General features: G+C 30.0%; 4 protein-coding genes across 6 annotated transcripts; 3 read left to right on the top strand and 1 right to left on the bottom strand.

Annotated features, from left to right (window-relative positions):
* Positions 1–2492: 2492 nt before the first annotated feature.
* On the bottom strand, positions 2493–5027 carry LOC108859640 (transcription factor ILR3-like). 3 transcript variants are annotated; one of them, XM_056992559.1, is made up of 4 exons: positions 4736–5027; positions 4228–4290; positions 3949–4063; positions 2493–2798 (listed from the first exon to the last, which is right to left on the bottom strand). In XM_056992559.1, exons 1-3 carry the CDS (start codon positions 4864–4866, stop codon positions 3982–3984), a joined length of 276 nt encoding a protein of 91 aa, XP_056848539.1. In that variant the 5' UTR covers positions 4867–5027; the 3' UTR covers positions 2493–2798; positions 3949–3981. The 3 variants fall into 3 exon arrangements, with proteins under 3 accessions (XP_056848539.1, XP_018489055.1, XP_018489063.1); XM_018633553.2 differs by lacking the exon at positions 3949–4063; XM_018633561.2 differs by lacking the exon at positions 2493–2798 and having other exon boundaries at positions 3697–4063.
* A 394-nt stretch (positions 5028–5421) lies between these two features.
* On the top strand, positions 5422–6171 carry LOC108857646 (uncharacterized protein At1g24000-like). The gene is made up of 2 exons (XM_018631654.2): positions 5422–5680; positions 5774–6171. The coding sequence occupies exons 1-2, from the start codon at positions 5575–5577 to the stop codon at positions 6022–6024; spliced, it is 357 nt and encodes a 118-aa protein (XP_018487156.1). The 5' UTR covers positions 5422–5574; the 3' UTR covers positions 6025–6171.
* An 8492-nt stretch (positions 6172–14663) lies between these two features.
* Positions 14664–15344, top strand: LOC108845062 (uncharacterized; the record flags this gene model as incomplete). The annotated part of the gene is made up of 1 exon (XM_056989585.1): positions 14664–15344. A coding segment is annotated over one exon (261 nt), but the record flags the coding sequence as incomplete, so codon positions are not given.
* A 453-nt stretch (positions 15345–15797) lies between these two features.
* Positions 15798–17335, top strand: LOC108838654 (RING-H2 finger protein ATL47). The gene has a single exon (XM_018611572.2). It carries the CDS (start codon positions 16026–16028, stop codon positions 17127–17129), a length of 1104 nt encoding a protein of 367 aa, XP_018467074.2. The 5' UTR covers positions 15798–16025; the 3' UTR covers positions 17130–17335.
* The last annotated feature ends 92 nt before the right edge of the window (positions 17336–17427 follow it).

Genomic DNA, 17427 nt, shown 5'->3' with positions numbered 1-17427 from the left:
TGCCAGGGACAGAGGACCGACATGTGGCAACATATGACTAGTCTGGACCACTTCTGTGGGGCCAGGATACCTCTGTATAATTCAAAAAAAAAAATCGCATTTTAAACCCTCAGAATGTCACATTCTACCACTTTAAACACTGAAGTTTTTTCACTAACATTTTAAACCTTGAAAGTGTCACTTTTAGCAGAACAAACCTCCAACGAAGTTACTTGTTCTTCAAGATAACTAGGTGACCGGTACTGTTCATTTGAGGGTGATGAGGTGTCAGTTTTTTAATAATAATAAAATAAAAAAAATCGAAAAAATAAAGAAAATCACAAAAAATTTGAAAATTAAAAAAATCCAAAAAAATCCAAAATTTCAAAAAATCGAAAAATTAAATTTCAAAATTAAAAATAAAACAATTTTTTTTTGAAAAATATGTTAATTTTACATAAAATATATTTTTTCTATATATAAGGTTTTGGTGTGAGTGGAGCTTCTTAGATAAAAGACATACATTTTAAAAATATATAAAAGAAAAAAAATAATTATTATTATTATGTAAATTTTACAAAGTTGTTAAGATATCTATTAGTATTATTTATAAAAAAATAGTAAATTTAATTTTGTTTTAAAAGAAATTAATTTATCAGTAAAGTTCTTAAAAACAGTAAATAACTTTAAAATTAAATAAATTACTGTCAAACTTTAGAGAAACTAAAATGAATGTCACTTATCTAAAAAGCTTCACTCACACCAAAACCTAACATATAAAAAATTAAAAAATATATATTTTATGTAAAATTAACATATTTAAAAGAAATTATTTTATATATATTTTTAATATGAAATTTTAATTTATATTTTGAAATTTTAATTTTATAATTTTGAAATTTTAGATTTTTTTGAACTTTCAACTATTTGAATTTTTTTCACTTTTCATGTATTTTATTATTTTTTATTAGGGATTAAAAAAAAACTGACACCTCATCACAAAATGAACAGTACCGGTCACTTATTTGGTTTGGAGGTTTGTTATGCTAAAAATATCACTTTCAATATTTAAAGTGTTAGTGAAAAAACTTCAGAGTTTAAAGTGCTATAAAGTGACACTCCGAGGGTTTAAAATGCGATTTTCCCTTTTCCTTAACATTTGCTTTTATTTTTTTATTATTTTATTCTAATTAATGTATAGACACAAAGACACAAAATTACTTTTAAATTTATCATTTTTTAAACTCGTTTTTTTTGTAAAAGACAAAAAGTTAGTTTCGCTAGATAACTAAATTTTCTAATATGATGAAAGCATTTATATATATATATATATATATATATATATATATATATATGTTTGTTTTAGTATAAGTTATATAATTTCATTTCTGTTACTTATTTTGTTATCAGGTTATTTTACATTATGTCTGATGTTGGGCTATGAAAGTATATATATATATATTTAGTTTCATTTTTATATTAAATTATGGTTGAGATTTTTATTTTACTATTTTGTAAAAATTTCACATTTAATTAAATAAAGTAATCCTACATTTTGTGTTCACAATACTTATTTTACCCTCAAACCCACTTTGATGCATTTTTAATGTTTAATTTATTTTCAATTATATTTCATATTAATTTCACTATTTTATAACAACTTTCACTATATATTTTATCATTTTTGCTGTAAGTTATATACATTTTTTTGATATATACTTTTTGTAAGAATTTTTTTATTATACTATAAAAAATTATTTCAAGGTAGGTAGCATGAAAACCTATAATATCAATTGTTACTATATATATTTATTGAATTTTGTATATGCTATTATATTTGGACACCAAACAAAACCATGTTATCTGAATAACTAATTATAATTTTTAATATAAGATTTATTGATTAATTTTCGGGATAAGAATTTACATTGACTTTGTTTAATAAGTTAGTTCTTATAGTAATTTTTTTAAATATTTTGTTATTGAATCTAATAAGTTATATTTTAAATTTGTTACAATTTTTTAATTTAATAATTCATTTTGCTCTAGTTGTATTTTTCTATTGAGAGTTCTTTCGTGATGTAACATGGATTCATCATATACCTATAGTTCAAATAGGCAAGTATATATAAGTTTGCTGAAGTAGTATAAATATTCCACGGATGTTTAGGACTGAATCAAAAACTTATAAAAACTTACACTATTGGGATAACGTCTTGTATACAATTTTCGTCAATGCATAAAAAGATACACATATTGGCCTAATACAATGTAAACAATCAACATGATCATAAAAGAAACATTACTCATAAAATTATACTCCCTCCGTTTCATAATACTTGATGTTTTACTCTAGTGCACAAAAATTAAGAAAACTATATTTCTTTAATAAAAAATATTTTAAAGATATAATTTTAGAATCAATTAACCAATAATAAAAAAAAGTGTAAAACCTAATTAGTTAAACAGTTTCCAATAAAGTTAAAGTAACCTTAAAATCTCAAAACTTCATCTAATTTGAAACAAAATTATCCTTCTAAAACATCAACTATTATGAAACGGAGGGAGTATTAAATAATTTAACCAATTCTTCACTTGCTATCGCCGATGTAATGGTCTCAGACCTCTGTAGGACGCCACAGTGACTTCTGGACAGAGATCACTCCTCCATATTTGGAATGTGTCATTCTTACATTCCATTTCAATGATTCCACCATCTTCTCAATTTCTCCTATCTTTCCATGTCATCTCTTACTATAAATGTTCCTTGTGGTCTAAGAATTCGGTCCACTTCAGCCATTACAGACACCAAACTGCACCTGAAGGTTTTGTTTACACATCAGATTTTGCATTCATAAATATAAAAAAGGCAACAGAGATGCATATATCTGAGAGCACTGTATATATCCATTCGCTTTCTAAATGGTTTCTAGATGCCTAGGGGATACCGTCAGTCCAGATTCCTAAACCACACGTTACTCCTTTGCTTTGTTTTCTTATTAAAATTGCCATATGCTTTTTCTATTATCTTATGTTCTGATTTGTCCAAACTTAATATCAAAATGTTAATGACAAGAGAGACGAAACGAGAAACAATTCTCGAATTCGCCAACTTTTGAAATATTTTCTCTCAAAAAAACTTGTGCAATATTTTCTTGCAAGTTGTTCTTTGTTCATTGGTTATATTTTCCTTGTTTTAACATTAGTAATAAAAATAAAATATATTAATATTATGTAGTCGAACTCGAAACTGATGTTCTTAGAGCATCTCCATTGAGAATTCTTAAGGGAGGTTCACACATTTCCCCAAAAAAAAAATATTAAAATAAGTAAATTTTGTGAACCTCTTCTTGCAAAGTTCTTCCCGGTGAACCCTTTTCTCCTGAGGTTCATCACTGTAGCGTGGGCCCCACGTGTCGTGGCTGCCCACGATTGGTCTATTTTTTTTTATTTTTTATTTTAAGAAAGAAAATTCAAAAGAAAAGTAAAAAAATTTAATAATTAAAAATTGAAAAGATGAACCCCAAGAGGGGTTCACCAATGGAGATGCTCTTAGAGCATCTCCAATGGTGTTACCACCATTGGAATCCTTAGGATTATTAAACTAATTTTTTTTTATTTAGAATAGTTAAAGATTCTAATCAAGATAGAATGTCCAATGGTGTTCTCTAATTTTGAATCCTTAGGAATAAAAAAAAAGAACAATATAATCAAATGTGTATGGAAGATGATCATAGAAAGAGATAGAACTCATAGGAGATGTATGGAAGATAATCATATAAAACCAACGATTCCCAGTAAGCATCATCACCTTATCAACTGAAAATTAACTAATCGGACTGAATAAAAGCCTACTGTTTCCGTAGATGATCAACCGAACAAAACAAATCTCCGGTAAAAATCTGGACTTTAAGGATCATCTACAGAACCTAGAAAGAGTATGCAAAATCCAGAACAGAGCATCATAACCTTATCTATAAGATGTACACAAAACTCAAAAGATTACTTGACATTCAGCCTGTCTCGGCACTGCTTCTCTCTACATGCTTTTGAGCTAGTGGCAGAGGATGATTCACATCTTGCCCTGAGAAAAGTAACGATCAAGATTAGTTTTTTTTTCTGATACCTTATCAACCAAAAACTATTTCAAGAGAGCCAATAAAATTGCAGAAGTTGTTAGAGTTACATGGTTCAGTCAGTCTTTTGAATAAAGGTGCGACATATGGAGTTTAGAAGAAAAAGGCTTACCTCTTTTTGGAGCCATGTTCCTTGCTGGCTTCTGAATTTCCAGCTGAACCATCAACTCCTGCGCTGAAACCAACAAGAACCAAACAGTTATTAATACAATGCAAAAAAATTCAAGGGACATACCATAAATCGTCTCAGAGCGGAAGCTCAAGAACTTACAAATACGCTCACTTTATTTTAAGAAAAAACATTGACATGATAAGGTCAAACTAGCAACTCAGATAGAAAGGCACTATCCACAAAAAGAATCTAATTCCCAACCTAACAAAGTGATAGAGATCAATCGATTTCCGAATCAAAAAGACATGTCAGGCACCCAATTTGACTTTGAGATAAAACAAACACAAGAACTCTCCTGAAGACTTTGATCAAAATTGAACATTCGCATGCAATTAGTAACAAGAAGAAGTTGTTCAACCAGTCACCCACAAACATGACTATATTGATTCCTGTCAAATTCAATCAAACAGATCGTAACCCTTGAATTCAATTAGAAAGAAGAAGAAACCTGGAATTGGAAGAAACGGCAAGAGGTTGTTGGTGAAGGGGCCAAGAGAAACCAGGACCTTGGATGGTGAAGCTTTCATAGTCGGCATCGATCAGGTCTCCGTCAATGGCGTGAAGCATAACGAAATTCATCTGAGAATTCTCTCCACCCAATGCCAAGCCGCCACGTATATAAGGATTTGATCCTTAAAATCCTTATCTAAGGATTAATCTTTAGGTAAGTGAGTGTTTATATTGTTATTATATTGTAAATCCCTAGGTTTAAGAGCTAAGGATTTCTCTACAGCCCCTGTTGCGGGTGCTCTTATCCCTAATAGACAACTCACAAATATTTGTTGATTTTCTTCTTTTCATCTCTGTGGTCAATCAAGGACTATGCCTCTGAACTTTCGGTGAGATCATGTGAGGAATGTGATAGAAATCGCCGGCCAATCGTTGTGGACAGTTAGTTGACAAAAAAAAAGTTGACAAAAAAAAAATCGTTGTAGACAGTTACGGTGACCAACACGTGCACCTCTCTTCAGGAGCACGTGACTCTGTCTTTTAGTGTGTTTTTTCTTGTGAACCCTGTGGAGCCATGGCTGCTACTCCCACAAGGGAAACACGTGTCTTCTGCTTAAAGGGCAGGCTATTCCAACGGGAACCACCGCTCATTTCACATAGTCTTACATCTTCAGACCCGTCGGTTCCACGGTCGAGACAAGTGACCATCAGAGATGTGTGGGGTTAAGTAAAAAACGTTAGCTTATGCAAATTTCATCTCTATATATAAAGATCATCGTCAAAAGGAGTGTAATATCACTTCATTGAAATAAATTAGTAAAAGAAAACAAATATAGAATGGAGCTACATGGAGATTCTTCCGGCGAGTTTGACACCAAGTCTCCGGCGGACAAGTTATTTACATCTTTCACCGACGACATAAACAACACTTTTGACATCATATGTAAATCTTTTTTAACTCTTTCACGTTTCATTCTTATTTCTTGATCTTCTCGATCAAAACCCTTAATAATTATTTGATGTTCTTTCACCTTAGCGAAAGAGAAGATCACTGAGTATGTGGGTTGGGAGAAAAGAACGGTGACGCTGAGTATGAGTGGAAATCTTGTCTCAGATAGCTACAAGAAGTTCAAAGCAACCATCACGGTAACTCCCAAGGCCGATGGTAGCCGCGTGTTGTGGGCCGTCGAGTTCGAGAAGATCCGCCATGACGTTGAAGATCCAGTGTGGATCATCGACAGTCTTATCAATTACTTAAAGGAGATTGATGGAATTTTTAATATATAGTATTTTTTCTAAATGAACTGGAACCTAAAATATTTGTGGTCTACGTTCGCCATGTTGGGGTTTATGAACTACGTTTGAGGATTGTAATCACTCACTCATAATGAACAAATGAGGATTTGGGAATCAGAGACCGCATCATTTGTTATCTCTTCTTGGTCTTAGTCTTTTATATTTTCCCTTTTCCATCTCGGTCAGTCTAAAATCTGAGTTAGAACCAAACCTAAATTTGAAACGGGTTCAAGTATCTGGTTTACGTTGTATTATATCTGAATCAAATTCAAGGAACCCGAACTGAATTTTTAAATTAAGTTTTAAGGTTAAGTTACATGTTTCAAAAAAAAGAAATCGACTGGTTTCGAACCGAACTTTGCTTATTTTTTTGGTTATTTAACGAATAAGTCCATTCTTAAACTCCAAAACAATTTTTTTTTCCTGTAACGTGGACCGGACCATTATTTTGACTTGGAATAAATGGACTTAGGCCTATGGACTACAATTGAAAACTTTAGCTGGCCCATTATGACTATTTTTTGGATCTCACAGGCCTATTCAGATGGAAACGATAACGTGGAATTTACGTTTCGTGGGTTTTTTAAAACCACGTGAATCTCGAAATGTTCTTTTTTTTTGTAAAACTAGGATTAAACCCGCCCTACGGGCGGGACAATAATTTACAAATAGTTTAAATATATTTAAAATATTTTCATTTCTATCTAAAAAATAAATAATTTTTTTCAAGTCAAATTTGTCTATTTATTTTACAAATTATACTTATATAAAGAGAATCTAATCATTTTACAGATCAAGTTACAAATTATAAAATATATATTTTCAAAGCTTATTCTAATTTAGCTGCTAACGATATGTCACATCGACTATTTTTGACAAATAAGACACATCTAACTAATAATTGTGGTGTGCTTATGACGGATGTGTTTGTTTATGATAGATTTGATTGTGTTACCGGCTCCTTGTGTTGCAGTTGTTTATGATAGATTTAGTTGTGTCTTACCGTTACTTACGTTGGGATAGCGATTTTAGGACTTGACTTGATTCCTTAATTATTGTTCATTACTTCTTACCATTATTCCAAAAAGTTGTAACTCGATATGTTTTCTTTGCTTTTTGTTCTTAGGGAAGAATTATTCATATTCATTTTTGTGATAAGTTGAAAGGACTGAAAACAATCATGCGCATGGTAATATTCTTATATATTTTTTCTAGCCAATCTCTTCGTCTTACTGGTTTGGAAAACATATATTTTAATCCAAAATGCAGTCTTTGTTCTATATTTCCATTGCACTTGCAAACGCTATAATTCTAGGATTAAATAATGGTATTTTTTTGCATTTTTATCTTTCTTTTGTTTATGATCATTGTATTGCATACTCTTATTAAAAATTATCTTCTATTAAGTATGAATTAGTGGTCTAAGACTATTGGAGATAAAATGATTTTTGGGAGTGATATTCTTTCACCAACATGTGATATGTGACTATTTCACCTTCGATAGCTCGTTTTGTCATATGAGTCAGCATGAGTCTTGTTTCATTGCAAAAACATTTATAATTATGTGTTTGAGAGCGAGATAAGCAGTTTTTCATCTAAAATATTTGAAAATAATAAAAATGTAAAACTATACTTTTTCAGATTAATTTAATTTAGTATTTTTATATTTTATATTGTATAGTTACTTAAAAATGTAAACCTGTACATTTTTTAGAGATGTTTAATGTAGTATTTCTTTTTTCTTATATTTTATATTTAATTATTATTTTTTTTGCTTTTGTATTGAATGTATTATAATAGATATTTAATGTAATATTTTTGTTTCTTCTATTGCATATTTACCTATTATTATTTTATAATGTAATGCCATATGGCTTTTACCGAATTGGGATTTGTATTAAGACGTGGACACTATTTGATGATTTCTTCTATTTATATTTTATGCATTTTGATTTTCAAATGTTAACTATATATCTATTCTTTTTCATGTTGTATTTTTGAATGTTTGTATGAATACATGAATGCTTTGTATTTATGGTTTGCATAATAAAGAGTTTTCATATTTTTACGTTAAAATTATTGTACATATAATTAATATTTATTTTTAATAGAAATAGAAAACAATAGCACAAGGAGTAATTTTTGAAAATAATAAAATGTAAAACTATAAATTTTCAGATAGATGTTTAATGTAATTTTTCCATTTTCTTATATTGTATATTTACTTATTATTTATTTTTTTGTTATATTGTATGTTTATTTATTCTAATTTTTTGATTTTATATCAAATGGTAATATCACGATAGATGTTTATTGTAATATTTCTATTTTTATATTGTATATTTACTTAGTATTTGTTTTACTATACATTTTTTCATATAGATGTTTAATGTAGTTTTCTATTTATTGTATTGTATATTTATTTATTATTTGTTTTTATTCTTATATTATAATAGATGTTTAAACATTTTTATTTCTTATTTTATATATTTAATTATTATTTATTTTACTATATATTTTCAGATAGATATTTAATTTATATTTACTTATTTTAGTTTCTTTTGCTTTTATATCAAATCATAATATTACGTTAGATGTTTAATGCAATTTTTTATTTCTTATATTATAGATGTTTTACTGTTTAGTTTTTTTTTACTTATTCTAATAATACAATAGATTCTAATATTACAATAGATGTTTAATATAATATTTTTATTTCTCATATTGTATATTTTATTGTTTATTTTACTTTATTTTTTATATAGATGTTTAATTTAGTTTTTTCATTTTAATTGCATATTTACTTATTTTTATTTTTTATATTGTATATTTACTTATTCTAATTTTTTTGCTTTTATATTAACTGATAATATTACGATAGATGTTTAATGTTATATTTTCTTTTCTTTTATTATAAATTTATTTATTTATTTTCTTAATGTCATGTGGCATCTCGGAGATTTTTTTTCCGATGATGTGGACACCCTATAGAACCTCAAAAGTTTTCTTTAGTAGTAGGGATTACTAATATATTTTGAGATAAATGTTTAATTTAGCTTTTCTATTCATTATATTGTATATTACTTATTTTTATTTTTCTTATATTGTATATTTACTTATTTTAATTTTTTCTTTTATATATCAAATGATAATATTATATTAGATGTTTAATGTAATATTTCTATTTCTTATATTTTATATTTATCTTTTTCTTATTATATATATTTACTTATTCTAATATTACGATAAATGTATATTGCACATTTACTTCTTATTATTATTATTTTATTTTGTATAATTAGTTATTCTAATATTACGATAAATGTATAATATAATATTTATACTTCTTATATTGTATATTTTTATTATTATTTATTTTAATGTATATTTTTAGTTAGATGTTTAATTTAGTTTTTAATTACTTAGTTTTATATTTATTTAATGTATAATTTTTTCCTATATTGTATATTTACTTATTCTAATTTTTTTTTTGTTTTTATATCAAACGATAATATTATAATAGATCTTTAATGTAATATTTCTATTTCTTATATTGTATATTTACTTATTATTTAATTTTACTTGTATTGTATATTTATTTATTTTTTAATAATAATGTCATGTAATAATGTCATGTAATTTATTTCATTGTCGAAAGAGAAGTGTTTCTCGAAGTTGTATTCAAAATTTTTTTACCTACAATCTGATATGAGGAAATTAAGGAAAATGATATGATGATGGTGTATTATATGCATGGCAGTAATAAATATACGGTTGTACGTACTCAAGGACACTAACTAAGAACAAAAAAAAACGAAAACACTATAATGTATAACATAAGCGTTAAGCTAACCTATTTGTCAACTCAGATTGTAATCATAACACGTTGTATTCCTTGAGTTTCATTGTTAAAGGTGATCTTTATGCCACAAACAACACCAAAAACGTCTGCAGAAACATGTGTAAATGGAAGACACAACTAACCTCTAAATTTCAGCTTAAAAGGTAGAGCTTGAGAAAAGCATGAGTAGCTAAACATATCTTGCAAATCCACGTTTGTATTAGTAGTAGATTCTCTCTTCCTCAGTAGGAGTTTGAAAGTGTTGAGTCTTGATCCCCAATAGACCTTGGACCAAAGTTGACTGAAATATTAATGTTATACTCAGATGGCATACCTCGAATAGATGAATCAGAAATTTAAAACTGAATAAAAAAAGAATTTTGTTTTAGTAATGTTGCCTTCTCATCGTGAAACCATGTCCAAACCCATAAACTATTTCTTCATAAAAAATTGGAGTTTAGTACTCACCATAGGTTGAAGCGGTGGTTCTAGGTTTTGTTAAATTTTTGATTATAAGAAGGTTTTAAAATTTGCTAGACATCGATACATCACATATAGAATTTTGTTTTAGTAATGTTGCCTTCTCATCGTGAAACCATGTCCAAACCCATAAACTATTTCTTCATAAAAAATTGGAGTTTAGTACTCACCATAGGTTGAAGCGGTGGTTCTAGGTTTTGTTAAATTTTTGATTATAAGAAGGTTTTAAAATTTGCTAGAAATCGATACATCACATATATAGTCTCTGAATTTTCTTTTACTATATTTATTTTACTGTATATTTTTAAGATATTTTTAATGTAATTTTTCTATTTTTTCTATTTATTTACTTATTCTAATTTTCTTTTTTTTATATCAAATGGTAATACTATGATAGATGTTATTATATATGTTATATTATATATTTACTTTTTATCGTATATTTACTTTTTATATTTTTTGCCACGTGGCATCGTTGTAGAGAATTTTTTTCGCTGATGTGGACGCTTCCTGGAGCCTCGAAACTGTTCTTATATTAGATGTTTAATGTAATATTTCTATTTCTTATATTTTATATTTATCTTTTTCTTATTATATATATTTACTTATTCTAATATTACGATAAATGTATATTGCACATTTACTTCTTATTATTATTATTTTATTTTGTATAATTAGTTATTCTAATATTACGATAAATGTATAATATAATATTTATACTTCTTATATTGTATATTTTTATTATTATTTATTTTAATGTATATTTTTAGTTAGATGTTTAATTTAGTTTTTAATTACTTAGTTTTATATTTATTTAATGTATAATTTTTTCCTATATTGTATATTTACTTATTCTAATTTTTTTTTTGTTTTATATCAAACGATAATATTATAATAGATCTTTAATGTAATATTTCTATTTCTTATATTGTATATTTACTTATTATTTAATTTTACTTGTATTGTATATTTATTTATTTTTTAATAATAATGTCATGTAATAATGTCATGTAATTTATTTCATTGTCGAAAGAGAAGTGTTTCTCGAAGTTGTATTCAAAATTTTTTTACCTACAATCTGATATGAGGAAATTAAGGAAAATGATATGATGATGGTGTATTATATGCATGGCAGTAATAAATATACGGTTGTACGTACTCAAGGACACTAACTAAGAACAAAAAAAAAAACGAAAACACTATAATGTATAACATAAGCGTTAAGCTAACCTATTTGTCAACTCAGATTGTAATCATAACACGTTGTATTCCTTGAGTTTCATTGTTAAAGGTGATCTTTATGCCACAAACAACACCAAAAACGTCTGCAGAAACATGTGTAAATGGAAGACACAACTAACCTCTAAATTTCAGCTTAAAAGGTAGAGCTTGAGAAAAGCATGAGTAGCTAAACATATCTTGCAAATCCACGTTTGTATTAGTAGTAGATTCTCTCTTCCTCAGTAGGAGTTTGAAAGTGTTGAGTCTTGATCCCCAATAGACCTTGGACCAAAGTTGACTGAAATATTAATGTTATACTCAGATGGCATACCTCGAATAGATGAATCAGAAATTTAAAACTGAATAAAAAAAGAATTTTGTTTTAGTAATGTTGCCTTCTCATCGTGAAACCATGTCCAAACCCATAAACTATTTCTTCATAAAAAATTGGAGTTTAGTACTCACCATAGGTTGAAGCGGTGGTTCTAGGTTTTGTTAAATTTTTGATTATAAGAAGGTTTTAAAATTTGCTAGACATCGATACATCACATATAGAATTTTGTTTTAGTAATGTTGCCTTCTCATCGTGAAACCATGTCCAAACCCATAAACTATTTCTTCATAAAAAAATGGAGTTTAGTACTCACCATAGGTTGAAGCGGTGGTTCTAGGTTTTGTTAAATTTTTGATTATAAGAAGGTTTTAAAATTTGCTAGAAATCGATACATCACATATATAGTCTCTGAATTTTCTTTTACTATATTTATTTTACTGTATATTTTTAAGATATTTTTAATGTAATTTTTCTATTTTTTCTATTTATTTACTTATTCTAATTTTCTTTTTTTTTTATATCAAATGGTAATACTATGATAGATGTTATTATATATGTTATATTATATATTTACTTTTTATCGTATATTTACTTTTTATATTTTTTGCCACGTGGCATCGTTGTAGAGAATTTTTTTCGCTGATGTGGACGCTTCCTGGAGCCTCGAAACTGTTCACGTATATAGTCTTTGAATTTTCTTTTACTATATTTATTTTACTGTATATTTTAAAGATATTTTTAATGTAATTTTTCTATTTTTTCCTATTTATTTACTTATTCTAATTTTCTTTCTTTTATATCAAATGGTAATACTATGATAGATGTTATTATATATGTTATATTATATATTTACTTTTTATCGTATATTTACTTTTTATATTTTTTGCCACGTGGCATCGTTGTAGAGAATTTTTTTCGCTGATGTGGACGCTCCCTGGAGCCTCAAAACTGTACTTTTAATAGTATAGATTTTTTTTTAATCTGGTTAAATCCAAGGGAATCGCAAGCCCGCGAATGGACCATTTTTCTTGGGCATTCAAATGGGTCCTAAAGCATGGACCCATATCCGCTTTAGATGAACAGAACAATGTGATTTAATTTCGTATATCAGGAGGATCGATCCTAAAACGTGTTAGCGTCCCAGACCCGTCCACTGCTACTTGACCACAAGACCCGTTCAATCTCGAAATGTTAAAACAGCATAGTGATTATTAGACGAGAACAACCAACGCAGCAACTCTAATGTAATGTCTCTTTGGACATTGAAGAGTCACGGTGGATGAGTTGGCGAAACACATGCAAGTTATGGGGTTGAACTTGCATGCCTTTTCCTTTTCGATGTTATTTTTTCTTTTCTGAAAATTATTTTCGATGATATGACTTAACAAATAACCAACTCTCTGCACAAAAAATCATGACTGAGATACTACCATATATATTCATATAATTTATCTTATCTCGTGCTTTAACCACATACAAAATGTTCCACTGATAATTACTCATAATTGTTCTAGGAGATGCGTGTCTTGTATATCAAGAAAATAGCTCTATTCATCCATATGAAGCATGCAAAAAAAAAATCAAATTCGAAGCATTTTTTACATTAAAAATACTCCCTGAACATAATCAATTGATAGTTGCACGTTTGTTTATGATAAAAATAGGAAATAAAGTGCGAAAATTATGAGATATGATGGAATAATATATTCAAACTAATTTGTAAGCACATATACAAGTTTTTTGAAGTACATATACAAGTTGAAGTTCTTTTTTTGTAACTATACAAGTTGAAGTTTACAAAATATTTGTTACAAAAAGTATTTATATTGCAAATAGTTATCAAAACCATATTGCAAACTATAGTCTTAAGAGTTGCACATAAAACCGCCAGATTCGATCCTGTAAAGAAATCCTATATGTTAGTGATTGGGATCGATAGCGATGTATGTAGTGAAACTAATTTATTTGTGCTTCAGCCACAACTATGATCATATCATTTAGTTACATTTTTTAAATGTCTAGAATCAGATGTTTCGAGATTTATGGAATAAAACATATCATGTGGTTCTGGATTGATACTACTCACGAAATTTATTTATTAAAGGAAAAAAGAGAACCATGCAGATTCAGTGGAAAAGAACGTTGGCAATGATCAGACAGATTGGAACAGGGTCGTAAACCCAACGAAGCCTAAGCCTTCATGGGATCCACCTGGGAACGTCAGCCACGTCATAATTAAGAAGCCCAGCGGTTCTTGCCTTACTGGTCTCGTCCTTGTGTAACACACATCCGTGTCTCTCATATAAACCATATATTCAAGTCCAATTCTAAACTCCCCACTCGTTTGCCATGACACTACTAGCTTGTTATGGACTGCCAGACTGGCTCGTTCCAGGCAAATGTGTTTAGTTTGTCCATGAACAAAGATACACATTAGTTAAGCTAACATGAAATCACATAATTCGAAAAATAAACTAACAAACAGAATTTTTTACTCTCATATTTTTATTACTACTTTATAGCAGCTTATGTTTGCTCAAAAAGACAAACAGATCGAGAGTGTGGGTGTAAAACAATCATTTTGACACGCACAAGAAAAGACTTTTGATTCAAAAACAAGAAAATAGAAAAGAGAACAAACATTAAATACAAAATAAAAAAATTAATAAGAATTTGGGACTATTTATATAGGACCACCTACACGCCCATACCCATTGCATATCATAACAACTCTGTTTTCATTAGCAAAAATAAAAGGCAATGGAAGAGTCAAAATTGTACAGAAAAGAGAGGAAGCAGACGAAGAAAATGAAAACTGGTAGAGGTTTACGTTCTAGAGTCGGGTCAATCCAGATGAGAATGAGAAGGCTCCGTGTACTGATACCTGACGGGCGAAGACTGAGCCAACCGGATCTGCTTTTATCAAAGACTGCTGATTATATTATGCATTTGGAGTTGAGGATTAGATTTCTCAAAGCCCTCTCCGATATGTACTCACCACACTCTCGAAACTAACTATTTTTGGTTCGTTTGTTAGTTTTCTTATTCCTCATATTTTTCGTTGTTGTTCTTCTAAATGTAAAATCTTCTTTTATATTTGTGTGTTCATCACAAATTACTTGCGTTGAAAATTTGTCACTTTGTAATTCATATGATCTTTCATGATTTAGGTGAAGGCGTGAAGCTTATTAGTTGGGCCTTTTGTACCAAACACTATCATAATTGGGCCCTTATATCCCATACATTTTGCGATAAAGCTTTTCTAAAAAGTGGTGATGACAGGCTTTTCTTTATTTTACCAATTCCAAATTCCGATGTTCACAAACTCGAATTTTGTTTTAAACCATTTGTGGACATGACCATGTGGATAATGGTTCCTCTAAACTTCAAAATAATATTTTCTACTCGTTTTGTATAAACAAATATTTTATACTAGTTGCTTTTTTTTTTTTTGCGTTGCTTCAGTTTATTTATACGAATACAAATAAATCAACTTGACATAAAAAATATGCAGCACTTTCAGAAATACAGTAAATGAAAACGATTATTGCGGATTATTCCCTTATTATTAGATAATTAAATGTGATAATTGGCTTTTAGCTATTGAGGTCTTATTACCAAAAAAGAAAAAGGAAGCCATAACTTAATTCATTAGCCTTTTTCTACGTTCTTCGAAACTGCTAGGTAGCACAAGATCCCTGAATCAAAGCATTGGCCTCCACACCAAGATTTGTAATTTTCCAGTTAAAGTTTTTATTATAAAAATAAAACAAAAAAAAGTTAGGTGACCTAATAAAAGACCTCTTCTTAAATAACTCAATGATCAATTTACAAGTGATTAATCATTTAATTAAGCCTTAACTAACACAACTACTAATAACTTTTCCTTGCATGTTTTAAGCTAATGATCGTAGGGGGCGCTCTCTCTAGTTGTGCCAAAATCTGTTTAGCAATCATTCCTCCTACATTTTGACCGTCAATTCGATTTTAAAAATTTTATTGAGCTCCATGGAAAAAACAATCATAAATTGAGGGGGTTAATGATTAAATCCGAGAGTGAACCTTAATGGTGTCTCTGTTCTTCATCATCACATAACATAACCAGAAAACAAAAAAATGTCTGAAACGATTCATCAAATCTCACCTGCTCCTCCTCCTCTTCCACTCACCACCGCGAATCATCACTCATCCAATCGAATAAACCCAATCCTCCTCTTCGTCATCGTCCTCCTCTCCTTCCTCTTCTTCATCTGCACCGTCCTACATTTGACCGTCAAACACTACCTAAACAAGAAAAGGTCTCGACTTTCCTCCTCGCCGGGACCCGGTTCCGACCGAAACCCAGAAGAACTCTCCGACTCCTCCGACAACACTTACAACCAGAGACAGCTCCAGCAGCTGTTCCATCTCCACGACTCGGGTCTAGACCAAGCCCTCATCGACGCCCTCCCCGTCTTCCTCTACAGAGAGATCAAGGGCTCCAAAGAGCCCTTCGACTGCGCGGTCTGCCTCTGCGAATTCTCCGAGGACGACAAGCTCCGGCTGCTTCCGATCTGCAGCCACGCTTTCCACATCGACTGCATCGACACGTGGCTCCTCTCGAACTCGACGTGCCCGCTCTGCAGAGGGACCCTTTACCCTCTAGGGCACCAGTTCGAGAACTTGGATTTCAATTTCGGGTTTTTCGCCGGGGAAGATGGAGATAGGGTTTCGCCTCCGGGGGAGAAGGCGGCGGCGGAGAGTGATAATATTGGGAAGAGAGTGTTCTCGGTGAGGCTTGGGAAGTTTAGGAGCAGTAATAATACTATTAATGAAGGTGAAGGAGGAGGAGGAGGAGAGACGAGTGGGTGTGTGAGTGTGAACAGTAGTAGTCTTGATGACAGGAGATGTTTCTCGATGGGGTCTTATCAGTACGTAGTGGCTGAGTCAGATCTGGTGGTGGCTTTGTGTCCTAATAGTAATAACGAAGGTTTGAAGAGTGTGAAAGATGGAGAGAGTAATGTCGAAGGGAAGAAGATAAACATGAGGAGTAAAGGCGAGAGCTTTTCTGTGTCCAAGATTTGGCAATGGTCTAATAAAAGATCGAAGTTTGGGAACCAAGCAGAGACCAATCTGGTGGGTTCTTCTTCTTCTGCATCTTCTTCCTCTTATCCTTGTTCTGGTAGTAGTACAGTTGCTGCGGGGTTGTCATTGAATGGAAGGAGATTTCAGGGTCCATGAGAAGGGAATGAATGGGGTTAGGTACAGATCAAAGGGGTTAGCTAGTTTTCTGCTGTTGATTTAATTAAATCATTGATTTTGAGTTTTTTTTGTTTCTTTGAAATTCATTTTGTTAACACTATATACTGTAGTGGTGTTCTTTTGTGTTTGTTGAGGAGAATAAGCTTTGTTCTTTGATTAAGTTATATGTGATGGTTCTTTTAGTCCCCAAGTTCTAATTCAGTTATGTTTCAGTTAAATTCCTAGGAAACCTAATTCCGGTTTGTAAAGATTCCAAGATGGAACCTCAAAGATTTGC

Source organism: Raphanus sativus, chromosome 1 (genome assembly GCF_000801105.2).
Source record: "Raphanus sativus cultivar WK10039 chromosome 1, ASM80110v3, whole genome shotgun sequence".
In the NCBI taxonomy this organism is placed as follows: Eukaryota; Viridiplantae; Streptophyta; class Magnoliopsida; order Brassicales; family Brassicaceae; genus Raphanus; species Raphanus sativus.
This window is presented reverse-complemented; position numbering and strand designations above follow the sequence as displayed.